Below are 26,391 nucleotides of genomic sequence, written 5' to 3' on the forward strand. Positions count from 1 at the left end.
AGAGCGGGGGACTTACGGTCACCGGAACGGGCTCTAACTCGTCCCCCTACATCGAGGGGGATTTCTCACCCCTGGGGTTAAACCTGAAATGCAAAACAAACGCAGCCAGCCAGCCTCCGGGTAAAACAGCCCAAGGAGCCGAGGAGCGCAGCTGGTTTTGGGTGGAAAAACCTTCCCAAAGGGTCACTTCAGGCTCCCAGCGGCGGGGGGGGAAAAAAAAAAAAAAGAAAAAAGCTCAGATTGTTTCCGTGACTTTCGTTTGGTGAATCTCAGAAGGACTGAATTACAGATCGGGAGGGGAAGAAAAAAAAAAAAGAGCAGGGTGTGGGAAGGGTAAAAAAAAAAAAAAAGGAAAAAAGGAAAAAAGGAACAAAACAACTGAGCCTGACGTTACAGACTTGGAGCTACATCACAACAACCTAGGGAGGCGCTGAGCCGGGTGCTGCCGAGCACGGAGGGGGCGAAGGGGGCGAACCTTCAACGTGAGCGTGCCCGGCCGGGAAGGGGAAGCAGAGGAGCACGAGGGAGCTGCGCTGGCTCGTCCCCTGCCTGAAAAACGGACACGGAACTCGTTGGGGTTTTCTTTTCCTGTTTTTTGTTTTTGTTTTTGTTTTCCTTCCCCCTCCTGGCCAGCGGATGCAGGGTTCAAGCACGATCCGTCCTCTCCCCGTTTCCAAGGGCTGCAGTTACTGCTCCAACCTCCTCCTCCTCCTCCTCCGCAGCAAACAAAGTCCGTTGGGCTTCGCCAAAGCCTCCTCTCCGCAGCGCTTTTGTCCGAGCGTGCCCAGCAGGAATGGTTCCGAGTTCTCCCAAGCCACCTACAGAAAAAAAAAAGCCGAGGGCTCCAGCTCTGGGAGGGCGCGGAGAGAGTTCAGCGGTTCGCTGGAGCAGGTGCGGGGTGCGGATGGATGCGGATGGGTGGCTACGGGGGGGGGGCCTGGCGCCACGGCCCCGCTCACTGGCCCCTTGCGAATGACTCTGGGATCGCTTTCCTCGAGGGTTCTGGTGTCCACCGTGACTCTAGGGGTGTCATTAAATACTCAGTCCGCGAGGCCGGCCGCCGCCGCCGTCATAGGATGATGCAGCATCTGCAGAAGCGCTGCCTGCTGCCCCCCACCGACGGTGGGGGGGTCACGGGCGCGAAGTAGGCATGGACTTTGATGTTGGGGAGGTGGGTCTGCAACGACAAGCACAGCCCGCGGGGTTAAAAACAGGATTTTTATATTAAAAAAAAAAAAAAAAGCCCTCCTTCGGTTCAATGCTGTGATTTCCACAAACGGCAGATTGGCAAATTCTGTTAGCAGAAAACAGCTGCGGGGAGTGGGAACTGGTGGCACCCCTTCCTCTGCATTAATCCCACACCGACCTCGTGCTCTGCAAACCAGCCCGGACTCCTATCCCTCTCTAATGGATGGGGAAACTGAGGCACGGGGCTCAGGGTGCCTCAGACGGCCCCACGGCTACTGACAGAGCTGCTCCGGCTCCTCGCCCACCCAAACGGCCCCGTAGCAATTACAAAAAAAAAACAAACACAAAAATAAAACAAAAAAAGACACAGCAATTATATTTCTCCCTGACCAGCCAGCATCCAGCCCCACGCAAGCTTCCGAGCACAGGAGCACGATTAATTCTATTAATTTGGTAGGCGATTGACCTCAATATTTTCACAACAAGCACCAGACCACGAGGAACCTGCAGCCTCAGCCCCTCCAGACAAAGCAACCGAGTCACAGCCCTGGCCGTGCTTTTATTAATGACTATTATTAGCATTAATTTTTACCCTGAGTCTCTTGATCCCCGCCCGCGTGATCTGCTGGCAGTCGTACAGTTCTATCCTCTCCAGGCTGTGGCAGCTTTTCAGGTGCTCCAGGGAGGCGTCGGTGATCAGGGGGCAGTTGTCCAGCTCGATCACCTCCAGGCGGTCGTGCGCGCAGGCGCCGTTCCCCAGGTGGCGGATCCCGTCGTCCGTGATCAGCTCGCAGTGGGACAAGCTCTGCACCCAAACGGAGGCGGTCAGCGGCCCCTGCCACCAGCAAAATGCCCTGCCTGGGGGGTTTGGGGACAAGGGACAACCTGGGCCAGGGTTTGTAGGTGCAACACCCCACGGGTGCTCTCCGTGTGCTGGAGGCACCCCTGGGGTCCTGGGTGGGGGGAAGGTGAGGGGAAAGGATCTCAGGGTTTGCTGTCCAGGAGACAGGACAGCAAATGTTCACTGCAAGGGAACAGAAAAATGCCTCTGCTGCTGGAGAAGCCCCCTCTGTAAAACCTGTGGGCTCCCACATCAGAGGCAGGACCCTGGCGCTGGGTGTAAGCAGCAGCAGGAACGCAGCATCACCACCAATGCTTGGTGCTTTTTTGGGCTGCACGCTGCAGCTTCTGGAGGAGGAAGAGGGTTTGGAAGAGGGCTTGGTCTAGGAGAGGGCACCAGCCTGCTGCTTTTCGCAGGGGCACAGGTTATTGCGGGTCTCAGGTGCCCAGCTCCGTGTCCCAGGGGCTGCAGGCTCCTCTCCCCTGCGGTTACTGACAGCCTGCCTTGTGGACAGATTCTGCTAAGCGTGTTGAGGAAAAGCAGAGGCTGCTGTCAGAATTCAGTGTCCTCTAGCTCATTTTCAGGCAGCTGTGGGTGCCTGGCACACGATTCATGCTAGCAGTAGGGGAGGGACAATAGGTTCTCCGGGGTCAAGTTTCTAGCTGAATTCTTCCAAGACTTCGCAACACATCAGTGAAGTCACAGAGACAAATAAATCCCCGCAGGCAGGGCTCGAAATCCCTTTGTCTGTGGGAAGAAAATACTCCAAGTCTCACTTAGAACACTCACCAGAACCTGAAGCCGCGGACAGTGTATGGAGAGCTGGATGAGCGTGCTGTCTGTGATCTGGAAAAGAGAAAAGCTTTTCAGGTCGGACGCTTGGCACAAGGACTTTTTACCCCCCTACCAAAGACCAACTGCAAATTTCTGCCTAATCCGTGGTCCCGTTCGCCACAGGCATCATCCTGAGCTCCTCAGGACCCATCTCCTGCGTGACCAGGCTCCAGAGGTACACATTTCTCTGCTCCCTTACACAACTCAACTCGTGTCCTTCAAGGACTGCCAGGGCACGGGCGCTGCTGCTGTTCTGAGCCTCCTGGAGCAGCTCTTGTGAAGCAGGCGAGCAGAAACACGACGACTCCTAAATGTTTGTCTCTGAAGTACAAGGAGGTGTTCAAAGCCCTTCCACCAGCTCCGTGCACTGAGCTGTTCGTTATTTCTTCGGGAAGAAAGCGCCTGGGCACAACGGGTTTCTCATCCAAAGGCCTTCAGAGGGAATTCGGTGCAGCCCAAGGACACAGCCCAATTTTTCTTCTTCCTTTTTGGGTTAACTTTGAATGGTTTCCTGTCTGGACTACTGTCATTTCCTCCTACGACCTCCTGAATTTCTGCCCCGTAAACGCCAGGAAGCACCGAACGTGGGGGTCACTTTGTCCTCATCGCAGGAAGCAAAACCCAGGGACCTCAGTCAGCTCCAAATCTGTCCTTAAGGCTGGAAATGTGTCCTGGGCTCCTGAGTAACTTCAAGGATTTTTCCCTGTCAAGGTAACCAGCTTATGGCACATCCCTACAGCACAGCACAGCCCTGGAATTAAGGAGGACACCTCCAGGATGTCCACAGGCAACAAGAGGCTCGTTGCACCGCACCCCACAGCCTTTGAGGAAGGCTAAGACTGGAACAGGCACCCTGGTTTTATTTCTAGTTGTTTCCATGTCCCGTGTACAAAATTCACTGCTGTTCCAACAGCCTGCTGTTATTTCTCCATGAAAATAAAAACAACCGACCCAATTTCCTTTATTCCTAGCAGTGTTATATGGCACAAAGCTTCCCTACATGCAAAGATTTTATTCTGGGACTTTATCTTGTATCGGTGTGTGAGTTATGACCTTTGACACATGACCTCCTAGACACATCTCACTGCTATTACAGATCTATTTTATTACCCTTACAGTAGCATTTATTGCTCTGAAATACAAACAAAGGATTACACTACAAAGTCAACGCTTTCTTGTCCAAAGATATCTGATCTTTTTCCTCAGGATCCTAAATCAAGCTCCCATTTGGAGACAACTTGCTGCTTTTTCACCATCTTTCCACACCACTGTGATTGTGCTAAAAAACAAACAAACAAACAAGTAACTGCCAGAGGTGGCACCTCCTACCTGGACGCACTCTTCTAGGTCCATTTTTTCAAGCTCGTGGCAGTTCTGGGAACAAGCAGAAGACAAAACACAAAACTCAGTGCAAAGTTTAGACAGCAAACACAAAGACGTCTACAAGACAGACAGCCCTTTTTAGCAACAAAGGTTTTTCTCCGTGAAGCAATGGGATGGAAAAGAAATTTCGCTGCTTCTTTATGAACACCACCAAATAGTAAAGGAAATTTAGCAATTTCACTCATTTAAACGCACTGAGATTTTTTTTTTTTTAATTATAGAAAGTAAAGGGGTTTAAATGCAGGGTCAGTTGTACAGAACACAGATTAATCCAGAACAAACATTCAATGTTGTTGCTCCCAAGTATTTAACATTTCGCTTAGTTCAGATGCGAGTCCTCTGAGGTGCGTGGGTCAGGACAATGCTTAAGATACCAGAAATTACGTACAACCTGGCTTCCATCCACACTTCAAGAGGAAAAGCATTACAACACTTGAGAGGGAAGGGTGCTGTTTGTTCATATCCATCACGAAAAGAAAGCAAAAGTACTTGAGGGAGAGTGGAAACGAACACTTACCCTAGCTAGAGTAGTGAAGCCCACATCTGTTAGCTGAGAACACCTTGCAACTTCTAATATTCTGCACGGAAAGAATCGATAATAACCATGGTGGAGTCGTTTTGCTTTTCAGAGTTTCATTAAAAGCTTCCAGCAACCCAGAAAAGCCTGCCCCCGTTTAGGCTGTGCTCTCTGAGGATGATCTGCACAGAGCAGCCACCCTCCACACCTGAGCGTAGGTCACAGGAGAAGAAAAGGAGAAGTCAGGCTAAAGGGGAACTCCAAGGCTCGCTCAGTCCGAGGCAGGGCAGGTCTGGTCTGACAAATGTTGGACTAAGGAGCTCAAAAAAGCCCCCAGTGCTCTGGTTTCTACCCCAAACGCAGAGCTCATCACGAGAAGTGTGCAATACAAGTCAGGAGGCACCACAACCCGGCACAGGGACATGAAAATAAAATATTTAACACCTCGACAGAAGAGCTTCAGGTCTTCTCTGCTGTGCCAGCAGACAGGCTTTCTTACTGCAGCTCTGCGGGGATTTGCTTCACAGCACTAACATTTATCTGCCTTTAGAGAAAGGCAAACCAATTTTCCCCAGTCCGTGTGGAACTCCGGCTGAACACACACAGAAACGGCCTGAACCAAAGCCACATTTTGCCACCCCCTTTCACAACCAGTTTCCAGGTACTCGCACCCTGCGCTTTACTCCACAATTCTTGCAACGAGCTTATTGTGGGAAATAGATGCTCCCCCCCCCCCCGTGTATTTTATGCTAATTACTAGAGGCCTCCCATCTTACAGATGCCAGATTAAAACCATTTCTTCTTCCTGCACCTGGCCATTTTCTGAATTATAGCAAAATGTTCCTGGAAAAACTTGTCCTGATTAAAAAAAAAATATCTTTAAGTAAAAAGCAAGCTGGATGCTGGAAGCCCTTTTGAGAGAAAGCACAAATTCCATCTGCTATAAAATCACCGTGAAAATCCTGCCAGTATCACACGCTACGAGGAAACAATATTGTCTAAATGCATTTTCAGTTCTCAGTACTGAAGAGGGATTTTTTTGGGGGGTACACCCACGGTCACCTCGCAGCTCAGCAGTAACAAAGCAGCTCCAGCACAACGTGACCGTGTCCCCGGGACCCTCTGCTCACACGGAGGGGTCACCAAAGCTCAGGGACCCGCTGAGAGCTTACCTCAGCCTGGGGCAGTTCTGTCCCAGGGCGTTCAGGATGGCGTCAGTGATGTTACAGCAGCCCGAGGCACACAGGGATTGCAGCTTGTGGCACCCTCTGCATATCGTGATGAGCCCGTCGTCTGTGATTTGCTACGAGAAACACAAGGACAGCATCACAGGCCGTGACACAGGAGGGGGAAGAGCAACGTGCTGTGTGTTTTCCTTTCAGATTTCCAACCAGGAACTTAACCGAGGACAAATTCTGCTTCTTTCAACCCACAAATGCATTTTGGGACCACCACATGAGAGCCAAGAGCCCACCTCGCAGCCCAGACCCTGCCAAACTCACAGCACAGCAACTCCAGCAGCCTGGCTGGGTCCCCAGACACCGAGGGTCCCTCTCATCCCATGTGCTCTGCTCACAGGGCCGGGGCTGCAGCGTAGGGCCCAGCCCCACAGCCCCCAGGGGCCTTGCCCACCTCCCTGGGAGAGGGCCGGGACTGCCCATCCCCACTGCATCAGACCAACTGCGGGATATTACACCCAAAGAACCCACTTCGGTTTCATTTGGGGCATAAATACGCATTTTTGGCACTGCAGAGCAACTGGTCCTGAGCAGGGAAATCGCCCCTCTTGGTTCAGCGTGGGGAGAGCTGGGAGGAAGCTGGCAGGAAGGCCACGCAGGCATTCCAGCCCCGTGGAAAGAATTTCTCCAGCTAGTCCTGCAAGGGAGTTCAGAAGCCCCGCGGGCAGGGCAAGGAGACAAAGCTGAGGAGCTGAATGCAGGGACACTGTTTCGGGGGCTTATTCAACATCGCCGAGCACTCCCAGAAAGCTGGTTTTCATCAACTGTTTTTTTTAAGAGTCTCGTAAATTTACAACTGCCCTGGCTGCAGAGATGATGTTTGTGGGATCGAGCGCGTTCTGCGTGGTTCTGCTTGGGGATGGCCTCAAAATACAGGCGGGAATCACGGGGCAGTTTACTTACTAAGCACGTCTGAAGGTTTAAAGTCACCAGTTCAGGACAATGTGCGCCGATATATTTGAGAGCTTCATCCTCAAGCTGGAAAAAAAAAATTGAGAGGCTGAAACAACCTGTTAAATACTTGAAACAGTCTTCAAAAGGAAGCTTTGAGAACAATAAAACGTCTGTGGTTGGGGCAGCTGTGGGGGAGGAGGGTGATGCAGTCTCAAAATACGCAGCAGCGGGCGCGTGCCATTTTGTACATCCCGGGAACAGAGTTCAAAGACCCACAACACCAAGTTACTGATTTAGAGAAGGGCTGATCCGATCAAACGTGTGATTAACAGAGCAAGTCGTCAAGTCAGAAAGTCTTTACGGGAATTAAGGCGACGCTTCACTAGCGAGGGCCCACGAGGAATTGCTTTCATACTGCAACAGCAGGGCTCTCAAAAAAGATAAAGTATTATTTCAACATGAGGAGCACAAACACAGCCACGTTGCTTTCTGATGATAAAAAAAAAAAGCTTGCTATTCTTAAATCTATAAGAACAGATGGCAAATAATTGATAACAAGGATGTACTACCATCAATATTACTCATGACTCTATAAATTACTAGAAACTCAAGCTGTTTCCATGACCTGAATCCTCAAAATAGGCTGAGATTGTTATTATCTTTAATCAAGCCATTTTGACAGCTGCGTATACCCACTTCACATGTTAAAAAAAACACAACAGCAATAAACATTTAACGCAAATTGCCCACTATTGCCCTTACGGCTGGGCTTGCTTGGGCACCCAGGGGTATCACTTCCATTTTGCACGCACAATGTGCTGCTGCTCTGCCCATCACCCAAACCTTTTAGGACTTTGTGTCCTTGCAGAAGAGAAATGTGCTTTTTTTGTCTGATAAAAACATATAGCTGTTTGTCTATAGGCAGCAGACGAAAATGGCACGTAGTGACTCATTCCTAAGGAATGCCCGCCCCCCAAAAATAAATCCAAACCAAACAAGTGCTGATGGTGTCTGGGGACGAGCACCCAGCAGATGAGAGCGACCAGCTGCCAGGTCCACCTTGGGACTCCTCAGCTCTCAGCAGCCTCTGGGCCACAGCTTTCAGCCCCTGCAGGGTCAGCTTTCCTCCTTTCCTCTCCTTTTTCAAAAGCAAGATTCGGAGATGCAGCTTTGCTCTTTTCCAGCCTGATCTGTCTGCGTTAAAAAGACTGCACCCCAAAAAAGACTGCACCCCAACTGAGAAATGAGGATTGGTCCCCACGTTCTTTGCAAGCTCTTGCTCACTGAGAGATTAATGCCCAAGGCTGATGTTCCCTGTGCCCCAGCTCACAATTCATACAGCTCCTTAGTAGAGATGTAGTGCGAATGTTTCCCCGTATTACACTTTCCAGTGATTCACCAGACAAGGAACTGAAGTACGATTAAAGGAAATTAAGTCTAAATATCAAAAAGGGAGCAAACCAGCTTTCAGCTGTGAGAGCTGGCATGCCCAAAAAAAAGCAGCACGGGCTCTGCAGCCTCTTCAAAACGTACTGCTGAGGCTCAGGAGCTACACGAGGGAATAGTGTTATGTTCCTGGCTGGCTGCAGAAGTCTTTCCAAGGAGTCCCAAAACACGGGGATTTCTCTGACCAGCTGGAAGGTCCAAATGACCCAGCAAGGCAATTCTATCACCGCTGCAAATGAAAGCCCTGTCGTGCTTTCTAAAATTTTCTGAGCCTTCAAAACCAGATGGGTCTAGCCACGGATAATAAACTTATCTTTTCTTTAGGAAAAAAAAAATAATAAAAGTTTGCTCAGTGTGCTCCCGATGGGGGGGAAGAAGAATGGTTCTACAGCTAGAGAGGCAATTAGTTTGCTGTCCCACTGCTCACGCTGAGCTCCGGCTATTAAAGAATTTCCAAAAAAAAAAGAAAAAAAAGAAAAAAAAGCAGTTAACCTCCACCAGACAGACCGTGAATAATTGCAGCAATGCAACATTTCTGGGAAGAGAAAACCCCACAGTGCTTCATCCCCAACACTTGGTTGCAGCAGACGTGAACCAGCCGCTGTGGCTCGCTGGAGCACCGCGGAGCCGTACCTGCGTGCAGCCCTTCAGGAACAGGGCTTTGAGCCCCCCGCAGCCTCGCACCAGGGCCTGGATGCCATCCTTCGTCACTTGGTCGCACCAGGAGATATTCAGCTGTTCCAGCAGCGGGCACCCCTCGCTTGGGAGGCGAAAGGAAAAGCGTGTGGCAGCTTTTTGGCTTTACAAGGACATCCTGCTTCGAGGCAGAACTAGGAATTCCCCAGTTTTGGGACCCACACGAGCACTGATGAACACCCACACCCCACGGGGAACGCTTCCTCGTCAAACACCTCCAGGTGTGAGCAGCTTTCCAGAGGCACTGTCAGGAGCTCTAGAGCAGGGCATCAGGAGGGCAAAACAAGGCCAGCGTACCCCCTTCTGGGCACCTCCCCATCCTACACACACAGTTTATGCACTTTCTGGACCCAAACACAACCAAACTGCCCACAGCCAGAGCCAAAAATCGGGCTGCTCTCCATGCTGCCTCCTGACTTTCCAGATCTAACTCTGCATTTACAAATAGCTGCCAGCAGGAGTAACGCTCAGTGCAACTGGCAGTCAAGAAACACTGACACTATCAGGTATTTAAGATAGCTGCAGCACAAATTTGACCATTTGAAATTAGAGACAGGGACGAAGACCCTCAAGGGAAGAAAAAACAAGCTCAAAGTACTTTAATGCAGCCACAAAAAAAAACAACACAAAACCATTCATTTGTTCTTTTAAATCCATGTTTTTCTGTTGGTACCTAGGTGAACCCTCATTTTTTTTTCCCCTGTGATACAGCTTTCCTTTTATTTTATTCTGCTGGGATACCACTTGAAATTTTTATTATTTTTTTTAAAGCTCGGCCTCCATCGTTACCTTCAGTGGTTTTTTTTGCCTCCTTTCCTCTGTCCCAATATCTTCCCACCACTGTCTGTCTTTCCCTTCCTTTTCTAGTTTACTTGGCAATTCCATTTAGCAGATTTAAGCAGTTACAAGTCTCCTAAGCAGTTTGAAACGACAAATAGTCACGTGCTGGTGTTCACCTTCTGGCTACGTAAGCACTAAGTATGCAGTGGTACACTTACAGTGCAGAAGCTGGCTGTTAGCAAACCAACATTTAAAAAAGACAAACTAAGCCTTTTTTTTTTCCTTCCTACACCCCCAATCCCTCCTCCAAGACTTCAGTGCAACGTAATGCTTCTGCTGCAAATAATCGCCAGGATGGATACAAAGAAGTTTAAGGGCAGCTTTTATTGCATCCTCCTCCCCTTTCTCTGCAAACCAGGAGGCACAACGTGAACACTGAGCTCTGCCTGAACTCTAAACACAGTTAAACCTCAGCCTACTTCAGTCTCCTCCAAGGCACACAAGGAACACGGGGCTGCCGCGGGTCACACTACCTGGAATCAACGGGCAAAAGGCAACGTTGTCAACTCCTACCTCAGTGCTTTCAGGGACATGTTGGTTATGGAAGTGCAGGAAGCCAAATCAAGGTGCCTGAGCTTAGAGCAGAACTTACTGAGGCTGGTACACGTACTGGAAGAGAACACATGAGAGATTCTGACATGACAGGCATATGCAAAGCCGTATGCATTTCATACCACACGCATTATATTACCTGCTGCATGCACAAGCCTGGCCTTCCCTTAAAAAAGGAAGCTGAGAATATATCCCCCTTTCCCCCCAGAAAAGGGGGATAACAGTGGAAACAGAAGAGACCATTACTCACGCGTCTGTGATCTTGGTACAGCCATTCAGGTTCAATACTTCAATATTTCTGCAGTTCTGTGCAAATGTCCTTTATTGAATGAAAGGCGAAACACCGTACTTGTCAGGCAATACATTTCCAGGCATTTAACACATCAGATAAGATTTTATAAAATGGTCTCAGGCAAAATAAACAAAAAGTAACCTCACGGTGCCCTGTATCTTGCCCTGGGATTTCACCGAACGGAAATAAATTCACAGATTTCCCAGCCCAAAGGCAAAAGTTTGTGATTTAGCAGCAATTACTGCTTAGCCAGTAGCAGCAGCTGGTATTATTTTAATGAAAACAACCAGCGAGTGAAGTTAAGGAGCGATAAAGATTGCTTCTGTGTTACTGCTCTCAGTGTTTTAAGTCAGGCACAGGCTAACGATCTCAGTTCCAAAGCGTTCGTGCCTATCAGCCCTCTGTGGCTGGAGAGGCTGAATCACTCCCTACTTTACTTTTAAGAGCAGAAGTGAGCCGTGCCTTTACCTTAATGCATTGTCTCCCACTCCTAGGCAGCCACGCAGGCTCAGCTTCCTCAGGAACCCCCCGCATCTCTTGGAAATGTTCTCCACTACTCGGCCCTGTTGGAGACAGAAAGAGCTACGTGAAAATCCAGCAGAACCCCAAGTGACTTCAGCATTCAAAAGGCTGAATTCAAACTTTTAACAACAAGTTTGTTATTCTAGGTCAAGCACTGCCACGGAAACAAAAAGTGCCACGGGGATAATCTAAGGCAGGGAGAGGGGAAATTATTCAGCTTCTGAAGATGGAGAGAAAAGGCACCTACGGCTGGAGGAGGCGAGTTCAGGCTGGCAGCTGAGGATTTCCTCCAGCCCAGAGCCCTGGATGTTGATGCAGACTACCCAAGCAGATGGGAAGCAGCAGTGCTGCTGCTGCAGGGGGGCAGAAGACTGATAAATGAGTACTGCGAATGGATACACCTCAATTTCTATTCAAAATGGAGCTGAGACACCGCTAGCCCACCAGTTTTCCCCTTGCAGAAAAGTGATTCAGACTTTTGTGTTCAACAGATCTGGAGAATGGATTCCCCCCCCCAACATTTGCAATTGGTGGAAGGCTGCACAGACCCTAGGACAAGTTCGCATTTAGCCAGGTATTTCTGACCAAAAGCCACTGAGAGCATCAGCAGCAGCGTCCAGGAATTCCACCACCTTCCCCTCCACTTTATTCCACGGTTGCTTAGCACACACCAGGAACCCCTCTTGGTTCGTCAAGGCAGCATTTAAGCCCCCTGTAGGGCCAAGGATGTTTTCCTACTACCTTCTTCCAACCAAAATAAGTAAGAATCACAAATCAGCAGGCTGGGCACCACGTAATACCACGACCGAAGGAGGGCCACCAGCCCCACCAGAGCTCTGGGGGGGGCTCCTGCCAACACCACAGGCCCTGGGGGGCAGTGGGAACAGCCGAAAGCCTGACCTGCATGGAAGGGCTGGAGGGTCCCCGAGCAGCAGGCGTACCTTTGTGATTCCTCTGGCCAGCCTACGAAGTCACACGCTTGAACGAGAAGATTTGAATAAGTCCCATTATAAATGCAATTTACGTCAGCTGCTGGATTTGCATTGCTTTAAAGCGAGAACATTTAGGACATCGGGTGCTTGGAGGTTCGGTGCAACACACCACGGCACCTCCCTTTGAAAGGGGAGGCTGGGGCTCGTGAAAGAACACACATTTGATGTGGAAACCATGCAAAAAGCCATCATGAAGAGCAGGTGGGGCTGTGCCCGCAGCACTCTGCTCTCCCTCCTACACAGACCGAGCGGATCAGCTCCAGCCACGCTTCCTGCTAGACCGGGCACCTCTGGCTGTGCTGCACCTCCGTGCAAGGTATCGGCACACCTCCGGCACGTCCAGGGCACGGGAGGAGATCAGTGCCTGTTATCAGATCAGGATCTGTTATCAACACCACCACCATCACACCGTGTGCTTCCTGTGAGGAGTCCCAGCCCGGCCAGAGCCCTTCAGGCAGGCAGAAGTCACCCAGCGTCACGGGGTGGTGACTTTATCCGTGCCTCTCGCTTAGCTGGCAGGAAGGTTTTAACTCCCTCCTCCACAAAAACTGAGCGTTTCCCTCCAGTTCCCTAAAGGTGTGCGTCTTCAGTCATCGCCCGCTTCACGTCTACAGTACGTGGAACGATGCTCTCTATCTCCCTCCTCCAAAACAGTTCAAAGAGCAAATGAATATTGTGAGAAACCAAATATTCTGCTAAGAAACAAGCTTCTCGTAACTGTGTTTTGTTCTCTTACCCTGATAAATGGAATTTCAGCTTTTAGATGACAGCAGCATCCCTTCCTGTCGGCGCTAACTAGACCGCACCCGACAGATTTAGAAAGGCTGCCACGAAGCACTTCCAAAGCTGCATCTTTGAGGAACAACTCTGCCCCTGCTGCCCCTGAATCGTCCACATTTACACCGCATTTCTTTACATTTAAAAACAGATGGGAAAAGAGAGATGTTGCGGGCTGTGTTTCAAGAGACATTCAGAGTCTTAATGGTCCAGGTCTGTGCTGTGATAGGATTTTTGTTTTTTGAGTCAAAGGAAAAGCAGCCTGAGTTCTGCTCTGCATTAGTAATTTCCCTCAATATACCAATTTACTTATTTCTGCTTTTAGAACACATGCATGTAAAACCTCTCCATTACTATCTTTAAGTCTTGATACAGATATGTAAATTCTGTCCATTTTCAAAAGCTGAATGGATTGCCAAGACTTTAAAGACTCCCTGAAGCTAAGAAGAACTGAAATTAATGATTTCTATCTCCAGGGAAGGTAGAAGGGGTTACGCTGGGAGTATTAATCCATCCTAGGCTGTAATTACATTTTAACAAGAAAAAACGGGTTTGTATGTCGCTTAATTATACCTCAATATCCCTCTGGAAATCAAACAGGTCAATTCGCTGCCAGTTACTGCCATCCAGGGCCAGAACATTCCATGCCTTTATCGGGGGAAAAAATGTAAATGTGTTGTTAATATGAAAAAAAAAAAAAAAACACCAGCGGGGACCTAGTCACAGTTCGTTCCATTCAGAAACAACATTCTGTCTCGGGGGAAACCCAACAAGTGATTAGGGCCGATAAGGAAAAGTGATCAGTTACCAGCCCCGATCAGTTATCACCCACAGCGCCGCTCCTCCGAGGGTCCCTGGGGGGCACCACCAGTCCTGCTGGGACCCCGACCCTTAGCACGGCTCACCAGCACCTTCAGAGGAAGCCAGCAGCCAGGTGAAGGATGTGAAGGGTGCCAGGACACGGGGGAGCCACACAGGAGAAGTGACCCCAAGCTCCTGCACTGCCCCGAGGAGCACAGCTGGCGCCAGGCTCGTGGTCGGATCCCATCAGAGGAGGGGGAGGCTGGCACCCTGCACACCTTCCCCTACCTCCAGCAGGAAAAGGTGCTCAAGGCCCTCACAGCTCGGTGCTACATCCCCCAGACAAATTCAGAGCCTTGTAAGATGCCCAGGTGAAGCATCCAACTCCAAAGAGTGGGTTTTGGTTTGTAAAGCAGGCAGGGGTGGACAAATCAATCAATCAATAAATAATAATTAAAAAAAAAAACTCCCATATTGCTATATTGCTTATGATACAAATGAGAACCAGGAATTGAAACTTTTTTTTTTGCCCCTTAATAAATCAAGGTTTTCAACAGAGTTGAAAGCAGCTGTCAATACTGTACGTGAAGTTTTAATTGCATCACCAAAGCAAACAGCTGAGTCTCATAACAGCCGTGAGTCCCTCGTTGTGCAAGAGTGTGCACACGCAGGCGTGTTCATGTACGACACCTATTACAAGCACTAAGCCACATCTCCAGCACAACGTGGTAACTAGTTCTTGTGCAAGTCACGCAGGGACTGAGAGCAGCTCACAGAACTGAGTGGTGATGGACTTTGTGTTTGCAACCTCATTACAGGTGCTTGTTTTAACGCCTGGTTATTGGCAAGAGGAAGCCGCCAGCTCCAGTGGAGGAGAAACCCACCAGCAGGTGCAAGCTGCTTTTTTTAAAAAAAAAAACCCTGCGTGTTTTTATGTCTAATGGAGGGATCTCTGCATACAAAAACGGGCTGTCAGTGCTGGAGCACTGACCTTCAGCTGGAAGAGCTTTCATCAGAAGATTTGTGTTATTCTGAGAATGTGGGACTGTAATCACACTGCTTGGACATCACGGGACTTTTAAAAAATGCAATTAAAAATGTTTAAGCATGTTGCATTTTGTATTTTTATATGATCTTAGTGATGAGCCAGTTGTGGTTCGGGTTTGACCTGAGCCAGGTTCTGTCAGGATGAAGCACCTGAACACATCTGACAGCTTTAGTGGCTGGGCCTGCAGGTGGAGTTTTCCCAAGTGAATTATCCAAGCTGGGTCTCGCTACCTGAATCCCACAGAACTACGAGATACTTAAGGAAAAAAACAGTGTAAACAAGACACTCCTTTTTCCTTCTACATTCTTATCAGCTAAATCCAAATAGGAAAGTAAATGCTCATTGACTGTGCAAGTATCCTTGTGAATCAAAATTTCTTTACTTTCAACAAAAAAACAAGGAAGTTTTAGACTCATCCACACATCACAGCTGAAGTTCAGCGCAGGCCTCCTGTACAAAGCCCAGGTTGCTGGGAGAGTTCTGTCAAAGTCAGCTGCTTCCCTTTCAGTCTGCTCAGGGCCTTGGGTGCCTTTAAAATGGTGTTCCAGCTTTGATTTCAGTGGCCATCAGAAGTTTCTGGCATCCCCCTTTAGTACGGGACACTAAATAACAATAGTTGAAACACAAAGCTCCCCTGTACAAATCCCCCGGGTCTCAAATGCCAGGGAGGGCTGGAGGTGAGAGCCGTGACAGTCCCACAAACCACGAACATCCACCAGCAAGGAGGAAGGTTCTTACCCTGGAGACCTGAGCACAGCGACACAGAGTGACCACATCCAGGAAGGAGAAAATTCTGCAACAGAAAAAAAAGACACCTTTTGGTTATCCACATCTACAACAAAGGGAACGTGAAAAAAAAAAAGGAAAAACAATGGGGAAAAAAAAAAAGGGCTGGAGACAGCAAAACTTCTTTGCAAATCAGTCGAAAGCTGAACGGTGAAAAGAAGTGCAAACCTAGCAGTTAACGAATGAAAGCAGAGACACTGATGTACTGGGAGCGCTGACCTTACACCCAGCAGCGTTCAGTGAGCAGGATGAGCAGGCACCGAAGCAGATGGGTGCAGGTATTGTACAGCTTAACACCAGTTGGGTCAGGATAGGGCCGAATAAAGTCACTTTTGGCTGTGCTGGCTCCTCCCTGACACTGGAGTAGTGCTGGCGTGCTCCGTGCTCCACCAGCCCTCTTTGCTACGCACGTTCCTCTGCCAGGCACACCCCGAGCTCTGGCCACCACCCCAAATTGCTGGCCTGCTCACTTGGGAGTTTGGCTTGGGAGGGTGAACAAAAGCTCTCCCACATCCTCAGGAGAGCCGCCTGTGCTGGAAGAGCCTCTCTGGAAGAGATGCTGCCAGCAGCGAGCTCTTTGAGACCCAAACGCCCTGCACTAACGCTTACTGAAACTCTCCTGCTGAAGAGGAAAGCCGTACGAGGTGCTCACCTACCCAGATATCCACAAAGAAGGCATCTGAATAAACAGCACAGGGGCTGATAAAGCTGGGGGGAGAGCGCTGGGAACAACAAATACGGTGTGCACACAGACAAGCTGCACTTTGTCCCCGAGATAAAGGAGGAGGATCACCTCGGCTCCTGCTACGGACCCGGGAGGCAGCACGCACGTTAACGTGCCGTGCACATCCACAGCCACGCTGCTAGGTACAAGCAGCAAAGCAGATTTCCAAATTTGAGGAGAGGACAGAAGTCAGACTGAGGTGATGTTGTAGGGTGCAACCATGCGATTTCCAACCTAGCAGGTACCCACAGAGCACTTCAGATACATCCGCAGATCCCCGCTCACTTCTCACTGCCTAGGAACAAGTCTTCCCTTGAAATAAACGTTATTTATGTCTGCATGTATGCAAGAGCTGAGGATTTATTTAGCACAATATGAATGAACAACAATACAAGGAAAGCCTGGGGAAGTGCGAGAAGCTGGGGAAAATTCCTACTTTTACCCTGGATTCCCAGCACAGGAGCACAGAAACCACCTCCATGGGAACAGTCAATAACTAGGTACACTTCTACATTTTCATAAAAATCGCTTTCTCCGTGGAAATCCCAGGCTATTAATAACCCCCTCATCCCTCTGTCAGGGCCAAATTCTTTTCTGTTTCCTGCTCCTCCCTTCCCAGCCTGCCCACAAAGCAGAGGGGGTGCCAGCACTGAATGCTTGCCCCTCACCTCCCAAGCTCACATTTCGGAGCTCCGCCAGGAGCTGCCCTGCTGCTGGGGGGCTCCTGGGACATGCAGCCCCCCCCTCCTGCTCGCTGCAAGGCCAAACTCTGCGAGGGGAAGGAGAAATTCTGCTGCTCCGGGCGCTGGGGTGCCAGCCTGCACAGCACCTCGGCAGGAAACCCACGGACCCCAAGAGGATTTGGGGACTTCTGCTCTGAAAAGCCTATGAGCATTTCTCATTTCTGCACTGCTCTGGCGTTCGCTGGGGAGTATTAGCCAGTGACTCAGCAGAATGTGCTGCAAAAAAAATCACTCTTCCAGCAGCAGGGCCACGCTGGCTCCAGCCACAGCCCTTGCACAAACTGCTGGGAGCAGCAGGAGCACGGCTCAAGTCCCGCAGGCACAATGGCCTCAAGTTCTATAAAACAGCCCCAAGGACGGGCTGCTGTTTCTCCGAGGAGCTGCTGGGGAACCTCAAAGCACCCCAAATCCCACCACCAAGCTGCCTGCCCTAGCAGTGACCGAGCGTCTGCCTTCACCCAACATGAGTACAGCACGGGACATCAACGTTGGGTTTCTTTTCAGCAATCTGCACAGGATAAAGCAAAGTAACCTACACGGTCACTTGAAATAACTACAAGCAAGCCTGACGACAAGGCAGCATCCTGGGCTGACAGGAAATCTGGATGAAAACCGCCAGCTCCAGACACAGCAGTAGCAGGGCACCAGAAAGCAGCCGCCCGGCCCCTTGGGACTGTTCCAAGACACCAGATCCCTAACAAATATCTGCTGCTCTGCTCAGATTCTGCTTCTCCGGTGAAAGAAAGCAGAAAAGAAGTCAGCAGCAGCAGGTTGAAGAGCGCTGCCTGAGTAATGGCTTCCTGGCCCTGCCTTCGCCGGGCAGCTGGGCGATGGCAGCTCCGCCAACTGCTCTCCTCCTGCACTCGCCTTTCTGCTCGTTGGGGCCAACGGTAAGAAAATAACCTCAGTGGTCACTTCATCATCAAGCAGGGACCGACGGCGAAGGCAGGCCGAGCCCTCCCCAGGGGAGTTCAGCAGGCCTGGCACCGCGTCAGATTGAAGCCTCCTGCTGCAAAGCGGCTCGCTGCGGGCGGTGGCGAGGCAGCGGGGCCAAGCAGGCTTTGGAACACGCTGCCTTGCCCGAGCAGCCCGGCAGCAGACAATTTAGCCAAAACACACTGCGGCTGGAGCCTTTTTTCAGGTTTCAGCCTCTTAATCCACTGCGGATTTTCTAGGGCTGCTCCTCACTTTCCCCCTGCCGCTCTAATTAGATTAGGGCCAAGACTGATGAGGTGCCTGGCAGCTGCAGGCTCTGGGGTGAGCCAGCCCGGACCTTCACCTTCCAAAACCACCAACACCAGTGGCCCACTGCTCAAGCTGAATTTCTCTCCTTTCCCGTTTTAGCAGAGGGGGCACAACAGGTGTCCCCATGGCCTCTCCGCCACCAGATCCAGAGCTCCAAGCAATGACGCCAGGCGGAGGGCAGGACGTGGAGCCGGAGCAAAAGCTGCTTATGCCACGGGAGACCCGGCCCGGCCTGCCTGCCACCCAGAGGGGACACAGACAGCTCCCAAGGCCACCTAACCCCACAGGGACAGTGGTTCAGCAGCCCCACACCATGCTGAGAGCAGCGGGCACCAGCGGCACCTCAAGGCCTGGGCCTGGGCCACAGTGGAGGGGACACGCACCTGGGGCAGGCCATGGGATGGAAACCAGGGGAAGGACCCAGCCAGAGCCACCCAGAGAGGAGCTGGCAGCACCAAAGTAACCGAGACAGCCAGCAGAATTCTGCTTTTTCCTGGTCTGGCTCATTTTTAAGAGCGTGAAGCTCACGTGCAAGCCCCTGGAAGCCCAGAGGGCAGAAGCAGACAAGGCTGAGGCAGGACGAGGCTTGGGGCCATCGGCTGGGCTCTGGGCCCAGGTGCTGCGGGACAGCTTTGTTTAAGAGTGCTGCTCAGCCAAAACCATCACTGTGTGGCAGCAACACGGCGGGCAGGACACCACAAATGGTTCCTGAAGTCGGCCTCGCGGGCGCTTCACACATCCACCCTGTCCCCCAGTCAAAAGCGCTCCGGGAGCCACACACTTCTCTATCGTGGGGCGTGACGATTGCTGTCCACCTCTCGCATATCCTCCTACTCTTTATTTTGCTCGAGTACAGCTTTCCACTTTGCAACCACATGCATGAGGCATCAATGCCATCTGCAGAAGGAACACGCCAGCGAACAAGCCTTCACGCAGCAGCGCTGCTTAAACACACGAGTCTTTGTCTCGTAGACAGCGACGCTCATTTACAGGAGATTCCTGCAGATAAAGGCATCCAAGTTTCTCTTTCAAAGGCCGCACTGTCGATCCCCACTAATTAATTTTCACAGTATGCTAACAGTGAATTCCAACTCTCAAAACTATTACTTATCAACTTTAACATTTATAAACTCCACCTCCTCCTGATTTTCCCTAGGTTCCGCACGATCCTGACTGCTTGCTCTTCCTACAGCACGTGGAGACTATCAGTGATAGCAAGACGAGACCCCAAAGCGTTCCCATGCTGCAGAAGTGCATGCAGTGCTGAGAAACCAGCCATGGGGTTTGCACTGACCAAACTCCCACATGGTGCAGGAGCCTCTGTCGCCCACCACAAATCCTCCTCCAGCCACCCAGCAACGTTCCCCAGTGCCACCAGCTGCTGCCTGAGTGCTCCTTGGTCACTCTGAGCAAGCTCCCAGGAGTTCACCCACCCTCCAGCAAGGTCCTGCCCCGGGGGAGCCCGGTACCCGCAGACCGCTGTCCCCCAAGGTCCATGCACATCCTCAGTTAAACTCAACCCCCACAACCTTGTGGTTTTGCTTTTGGGTGAGTAATACTGGCATAGAAGGAGTTGAATCCAATTAGAGATGCTGCTACAGAAAATACAGGAGACGGTGTGGCCAAAAGAGACGGTCAGTTTTTGCTTTTCCTATTCACTTTATTTCACGAGTGAGCTAGGAGCCGCTTCTTGTGCCAGAGCTCTTCTCCCCAGGCTTTTATCACCATTAAACGCTGACAGGGCTGCGCAGTTTCTTGCAGCTCGAGAATTTTGTTCGTGTTAATAATTCAAGCCACCACCTACAATTTGTCACCGTTTACAGTCTCGCAGCTCAGCTCGAAGCACTGATGAGCAAGACTTCGCTTCGAGACGCCGAACGGAGGGCTGAGCCAGCCACACATCACCCCTCGTGCTGCTCCCGTGCTGGGAAGGCAAGCTGCAAATGGCATGCAGGGGTGTGTGCGAGCGAAAAGCAGCACAGGGAGCAGGCAGAGCTGCACGCCAGCATCCTCCGAGCCTCATCCCTTTGATCCTGGCCAACAGGGACCATTCTGCCATTTTTATTTGGAATTTTTATTTAAACGCAGCACTTGACAGAGATGGGCAGAATCTTGTCCTACGCGTTACCCTACGCTTACATCTCTTTTCATTAAGGGCCTGATTAGTCCTACAGTTCTTCCATCTACAAAACAGGCGACCGGCAAATTAATTTAACATTTTACAAAACAAATCCTAATAACATTTAGCATAAACCGCCACTGGTGCAGACCTTTGATCTGCTTCTGTTTGTCCATGGCTTTGTAAGTGACCCAATCCAGGCTCGTGATTTACGAGCATACCAGCGAAACCAGCTCCTGGCTGCAAATAACACAACACGACACAGCTGAAATACAAATCAAGAAGGCTTACCGAAGCAGCAGCTCTTTTGGAAGTTTTTTGTTGATCACAGCTTCGTCATTGTTTGAGAACATCTGTAAACAAAAACAAGTCAACAATTTAGCCATATATTTTCATTAAGGAAACAAAACCTACTTCACTCTAGGGAAGAAACTGCTGGTTAACGAGGCCATTTCCAGAGACATCTGGCCCAATAAATTCCCCAAAGGTAAACTTTGCGCTCAACTCCTCAAACCCCTGGATTAGACCATAGCTAATATTACATCCCACGTGGTTTTTAAATGGCCCCAAAACGCTGTGCGGATTGGCAGCTTAAGTATAAAGGAGAGTTTTATTTATTTATTGATATGAATGGTAACTGGGGGGTACTTGTGAGCTGGCACTGCCTACAGGAACACATCAGGGACTGCTCGTTCCAGTCCTCCAGCCGTGCCACAGCCCCCTGAAGGCAAACCTTCACGTGTGGTTCAGAGCAGCCACACAAACACATGGGGAATGGGATAGAGAGAAGGGAACGACCGAGCAGCTCTAAATCCATCAAACAGAGGCTGAGGACATCGGTGCAGCACGGCTGGTTTCTGCAGCCCGAAAGGAAGCCAAGGGCTGATGAAGAAGAGCCTAACGAGGCTGTATTAGAGCTCGCACAGCTCTCAGGAGCCCTGGGTAGAAGGGCAAACAGAATTTCTTGCAGTCCCAAAGCACGGCTTAAAGGGAGGCATGATCATCAGTGCTGTGATGGGAAAAGAGGCAATTCTGGGAAAGAACTGTGTTCTCCAAGGCCCTGAACCCAGAGCTTCGTTGTATCCCATAAGCTGTTTCATGCAAATTTGCAGCAAACTGGCCAGCGATGGGATGGGACCCTCTGACCAGCTAAAGCAGCTCACGAGCTGTAAGAGCACGAGAAACTTCTTTCTCAAGGAGTCATACAAAAAAAAAATAAAATACACCTGCCAAGCCTCATGTGTTTCTTAAGGCGTACCGACATGTATTTAAAAGACTTTGTATAGTCTTGCCATGGTGAAAAACAAACAAACAGAAAGCCTCCACACGCTCCTGCCTGTGGGAGGAATGATTAGAGTGCCCTGCGAGTGGCACAGCAGCAGCGCCTCGCTCCGCTTGGAGGCGTGCCTCCATCCCCAGCACTGACAGCGACCGAGAAGGAGCTTTAATATTCATAAAGGTTCCCTTCAGCCTCCTGGAGGACTCAGGGCTGCTCCTCCTGAGCCACACACCCGGTACAAACCGCTGCTGGACTCCGGGCTGAGCAGGCTGCTTGCCACCAGCCCAGGCAGCGCTCCCGATCAGTCGGGTTGCAGGCACACGACACAGGCAAAACCAGCCCGGGCCAGGTCACTTAAGTGGCAGAGGATCAGATTAAGAGTTAAAAAAGGAAAGTAAGGGCTTAGTGGCTTATGGGGCTGTGTGTGAGGCCCCGATGGGAGGCAGCAGCCGCCCAGCGGAGCCCGGTGCAAGGAGCCGACGTGCTGCCACGATGCCTTCGAGCACAGTCGGTGTCATCCCAGCAGCTACCCCAGGATGATTCCACCACTACAGGCACACAAAAACACCCCTGGAGCCAGAGGGAAACTCAAAAGCTGCTCCGAGCCACAGTTTGCTTGTTCTTTTCTGATTATCTGAAGCGCGCTGCTGCAGCAGGCCGTGAACTCGCAGCGTTCCCCCCCCCCCAAACATCACGCAGCCGAGAGGTGTCGTCCTCCCCCGCAGACGCTTTGAGCGCTTCCCACCAGCAGATATCACAAGTTAACAAGCCCTAAATGGCCCACCAGGCGACGGGCGGCTTCTCAGCCCCCTTTTGCAGATAACCAGGAGGGAAGCGCTGCCGCACCAGGCCGGGCTCCACGGTGCTGAGCACTGGGATCCCATCCTCATTTTGGGGGCTTGCTCGATCAGCTGGGGAAGAGAAGAAATTCTGAAGAAAGCACAACTGAAAGAGCAAGGCAGAGGAATGATTCATGGGAAAACGAGTGTGATTTTTCTACCCCCAGTTACGAGAACAATAGTAAATAGGCCTATCTGTCCTCTCCTTCCCATTATTGTCCAGGCCAAGTCTGACATCCGAGCCAGCGCCCTCCTTCACAAAAAACAAGGGGGGGAGACATTCAAGGAGCAGATGCGATCGGGGTCGGACGCTTCCAAGAAGGAACCAGAGCGGAGGAGCACAGGGAGCCTGAAAACAGAGCCCAGCAGCAAGGCCTCAGGGGCACGGGCTCAATTCCCATTTCATCGCCATGCCTGTCCTCAGCCAGAATCATCCACCAGGGATGGATGAGTGCAGACAGCTTCTTGGTTTTTTGTTTTTACTCCTCCTCTGTGGGGAGGACAGAGACGAGGATGGGCTGGGACCATGGGGCCAGCTCAGTGCACCCAGGGAGCGAGCTGCACAAGAACCAAGAGAGCCTGAAAATGTTAGAGCCTATTCCAGGCTTCCAGGCCTCTGGAGCTATTCCTAGAGACAAATCTTCCCCTCGCCGTCCTTTAACGCCAGGTGTTACTCAGTGGAATAAGTTCTTCTTGACAGGATATGGAAAAATACACGCTTCTCACCTAAATTTGGCAGGCTGCACATACCACAAAGCTCAGCTGCCCAGAGCTTTTCCTCTCTGGGCAGTCCCCACAGCGACAACGTCCGTGGGCCTGGCAGGTCAGGAGGTTCTTGCCTTTGGTAGAACATAACCCAAAGATTTATTTTCACAGGGTTTCAGTCACTGCCTCAGTGTCTGAAGCTCGAGCAATGTCTTTTCTAGCTAGAACAGGGGGGACAGATCCAGAACAAACGCCGTGGAAGCGTGCACTGGGCTTTAAGATTGGTATTAAGGTAGGATAGGTTGTTGTAGCCTGCTGCAAGGGTAAGGGAAATACGTCCTGCCAAAATGCCAGAGCTGGACAAAATTCAGAACGGAGAGTGCTGCAAATCCCGGTTATTTCAGATCATCTCCTCTTGGGATCTTCAGAGCCACATCCACACCCGCAGAGTTTTCCAGGGCTGATACCCGTGAGCAGATTCACACAGAGACACGCCACAGCCCTGCGGGTATTCGGTGCACACACGTCTCAGCATCCTCCAAGTGGAAGCGCTTCCCCCTTCCAACAGGGGCTCAAAAAGGAGAATGAACAAAATCCATTTCAGTGCTTGGCAGCACCTCCAGGAGCCCAAAGAAATGATGAAACCGGGAGATTTAATCCTGGAGTCAATCCTTTATCGAGCAAGCCAATTAAGATGTTAATGCGCTGCTTACATTTACGGGGCAATAAAAGGGGAATTACAAGCAGGTGGCTCAGCTGAGAGCAGGCTGCAGCAGGCAGGGCCGAGGTGCACCCCGGGTGCCTGCACGCCACGGGGGCAGGGAGCCAGCAGCGAGGTCAAAACCATTCCCCATCCAGCCTCCAGTCCTCCACACGGACTCACCAGGTGCCCCCGAATTCAATTATCCTTTCCTGCTCCCTCACACAGCAATTAGACGCCCCGGAGATGAGGATGCAGAGGTCAGGAAGCTGCTGCGATGTGTCTGGGGGCTCTGCTCTGCGCCCTCCGGGGCGCCACCACCCAGCAACACTCAGACCACACAAGCTTGTGAGCACAGAAAGGACAAAAGCGTCCAAAAACCACCCTTATCACCTTCCATCAAAGTCCCTTATCACCACGCTCAGTTGTGTTTTTGTCTCAGTAACTCTTTGCTTGCTGTTTCAGGATATTAATTCTGCAAGCTGGCTCCGTCCCTCCCGCAAGCACCCTGCAGAGTGCCACCGGGAGCAGATCCACCCACCACGAGGCTCCGGTCACATCAAGCACCCACTGCAGGGCACGGCAGCCCCAACTGGGTCACGGTGCTTGACATCAACACAGGAGCAAGGTGAGAGCCCCTGGCAGCCGGGCGTGCGGCGATGACAGCGTGTAATTACCGGTGGCCCTGCACGAGAGACACCCAGGTATGCCCCGTGCTCGGCACGCACGTAGAAAGGGACGTGAGCAAGAGCTGACGCAAGCCCCGAGTGAAGCAACTCGAAGCAGGCACGGAGGATTTGAGCTGGAAGACAAAGCAGGACGTGGTGACATCCCTGCAGCCACCCGTTCGGCCCCTGAGCAGCCCGGCTCTGCCTCGCTCCGGCACTTTTGAGCTCCTGCCCCCCAGACCCACAGAAAGCCCCCGGCACCGGGCTGCCCCCTGCCCACAGGGGGGCCTGGAGGAGGCACAGAGCCAGCAGGGGTGCTGCTGTTCCCCTGGGGAGGGCTGGGCATGCCCACGAGGAACCAAAGCTTTGGCTTTCCCTTTTTTGCAATCGGAAAAAGACACTTGAGAAGTTTCTAACGGAGTTGCTTCAGCATTTACAGCTTACTGGAAAGGAGTGAGGAATATTCAGCTGGAGAACACAAAGCGCGTTTCATTTTCCTTCGCTCTAACTATTCCAAGCATCTCCCTGTAAGCAACTCTGAACTGGCTGCCTGCATTTTTAGCGAACAACAGCAAACCCGCCTGACACACCAAAAAAAGACTCGCCGCTAGAACAGCGGCAGCGGGGACTTTTTTTTTCCCCCCCAGAAAAGTGCAGATTAGACACAAAGAGATGCCCGGCTGCCTTGCCTGGTGCTGACCAACGCCAGCATTTCCCCAGCGCTTTGTTCCAGGGACGTTTGCCCATGGTGAGGAGCAAAAAGGAGGGACCTCTGGAAGGCCAGGACCTACCTGGGCGCACAGGGCTGACAGCCAAGCACAGCAGGAATCCTGCCTCCTCGGCAAACCCTGGGGAGTTCACTGACACAAGCCAGCGTTGGCCACCAAGGCTCCTTTGCTCTCAGCCTGACCCTTTGCAGGACTCCTTCCCGTGCAGAAGCGCCCACCGTGAGGGACACCGACGAGGTGGGATGCTCCATCCCCTCCGCGTGCTCTCAAAGAAATCATTTTTCATCAAAACAACCCCCCAAGCCCTAATTTCAGAAGCTTCTGTGCCGAGCCCAGCCGGCACCTGAGCGCCCGGCGCCAGCCTGGAGGCGGACTTTGGACTCAAGCATTTTGCTTCTAAAGCTCAGGGGGGGAAAAGGGAGGCTGGTTATCGGGAGCTTCACGGAATTCAGTGCTCTAAGGGGCAGCAGAAGCACTCGGATACGAGGCTGGGGGCTTTCTGCTCGATGTTCACACCAGCCCACAACACGGGGTGCGCCTGCCAGCCCCAAAATCCCGACCGGCTCAGGGAGCAGCCGCGGACAGCAGCGGGATCAGGTCGGTGTGGACAGACACACAGACAAACAAACCCCTGGGCCCTGTGACCTCCAGGTGCTCAGCAGGAAATTAAAGCTATAAATATTCCCGAAAGCCAGCACAAACACCGCCGGCATCGGGTTCTCAGGAAGCGTTTCGTTACGAAGCAAACACGGCAGAACGGACACGACCTGAATCAGATCCCCCCCAGACTCACGTAAATACCCTTTTTAAACCCCGTGATTACAGAACTGGTGTAGGACAACTGCTTCGGAGCAGCCTTACAAAGAAAGGAGGAAGGTGGCTGGGGCTGAAGGCTTCGCTGCTGCTTGGACCCGGAGCTCAGCACCCCCGGTCCACCCGCACCCGCCGGCCAGACCCTCACAAGTGCAGGAAATAAAGTGATTAAAACCAAGGC

The 26,391-nt window shown here is 51.4% G+C and overlaps 1 protein-coding gene across 3 annotated transcripts in view; it reads right to left on the minus strand.

The window, feature by feature from the left end:
- Positions 1–240: 240 nt before the first annotated feature.
- FBXL20 (F-box and leucine rich repeat protein 20) overlaps positions 241–26,391 on the minus strand; it is a 32,280-nt gene continuing 6,129 nt past the window's right edge. For 2 of the 3 annotated variants that reach the window (XM_027445649.3, XM_027445650.3), the window contains exons 2-15: positions 20,770–20,831; positions 15,600–15,654; positions 13,586–13,660; positions 11,190–11,284; positions 10,680–10,748; positions 10,391–10,486; positions 8,975–9,101; positions 6,905–6,979; positions 5,936–6,066; positions 4,764–4,824; positions 4,193–4,237; positions 2,819–2,875; positions 1,781–1,993; positions 241–1,177 (exon numbers count right to left, since the gene is read on the minus strand). In XM_027445649.3, coding sequence (XP_027301450.2) covers positions 1,070–1,177; positions 1,781–1,993; positions 2,819–2,875; positions 4,193–4,237; positions 4,764–4,824; positions 5,936–6,066; positions 6,905–6,979; positions 8,975–9,101; positions 10,391–10,486; positions 10,680–10,748; positions 11,190–11,284; positions 13,586–13,660; positions 15,600–15,654; positions 20,770–20,831 — 1,269 coding nt within the window. In that variant the 3' untranslated portion in view covers positions 241–1,069. Of the gene's footprint in view, positions 1,178–1,780; positions 1,994–2,818; positions 2,876–4,192; positions 4,238–4,763; positions 4,825–5,935; positions 6,067–6,904; positions 6,980–8,974; positions 9,102–10,390; positions 10,487–10,679; positions 10,749–11,189; positions 11,285–13,585; positions 13,661–15,599; positions 15,655–20,769; positions 20,832–25,460; positions 25,724–26,391 lie in introns of those variants that run through there. The other variant, XM_027445651.3, reaches the window with a different exon arrangement.

The sequence above is a fragment of the Anas platyrhynchos genome, chromosome 28 (genome assembly GCF_047663525.1).
Source record: "Anas platyrhynchos isolate ZD024472 breed Pekin duck chromosome 28, IASCAAS_PekinDuck_T2T, whole genome shotgun sequence".
NCBI lineage: Eukaryota > Metazoa > Chordata > Aves > Anseriformes > Anatidae > Anas > Anas platyrhynchos.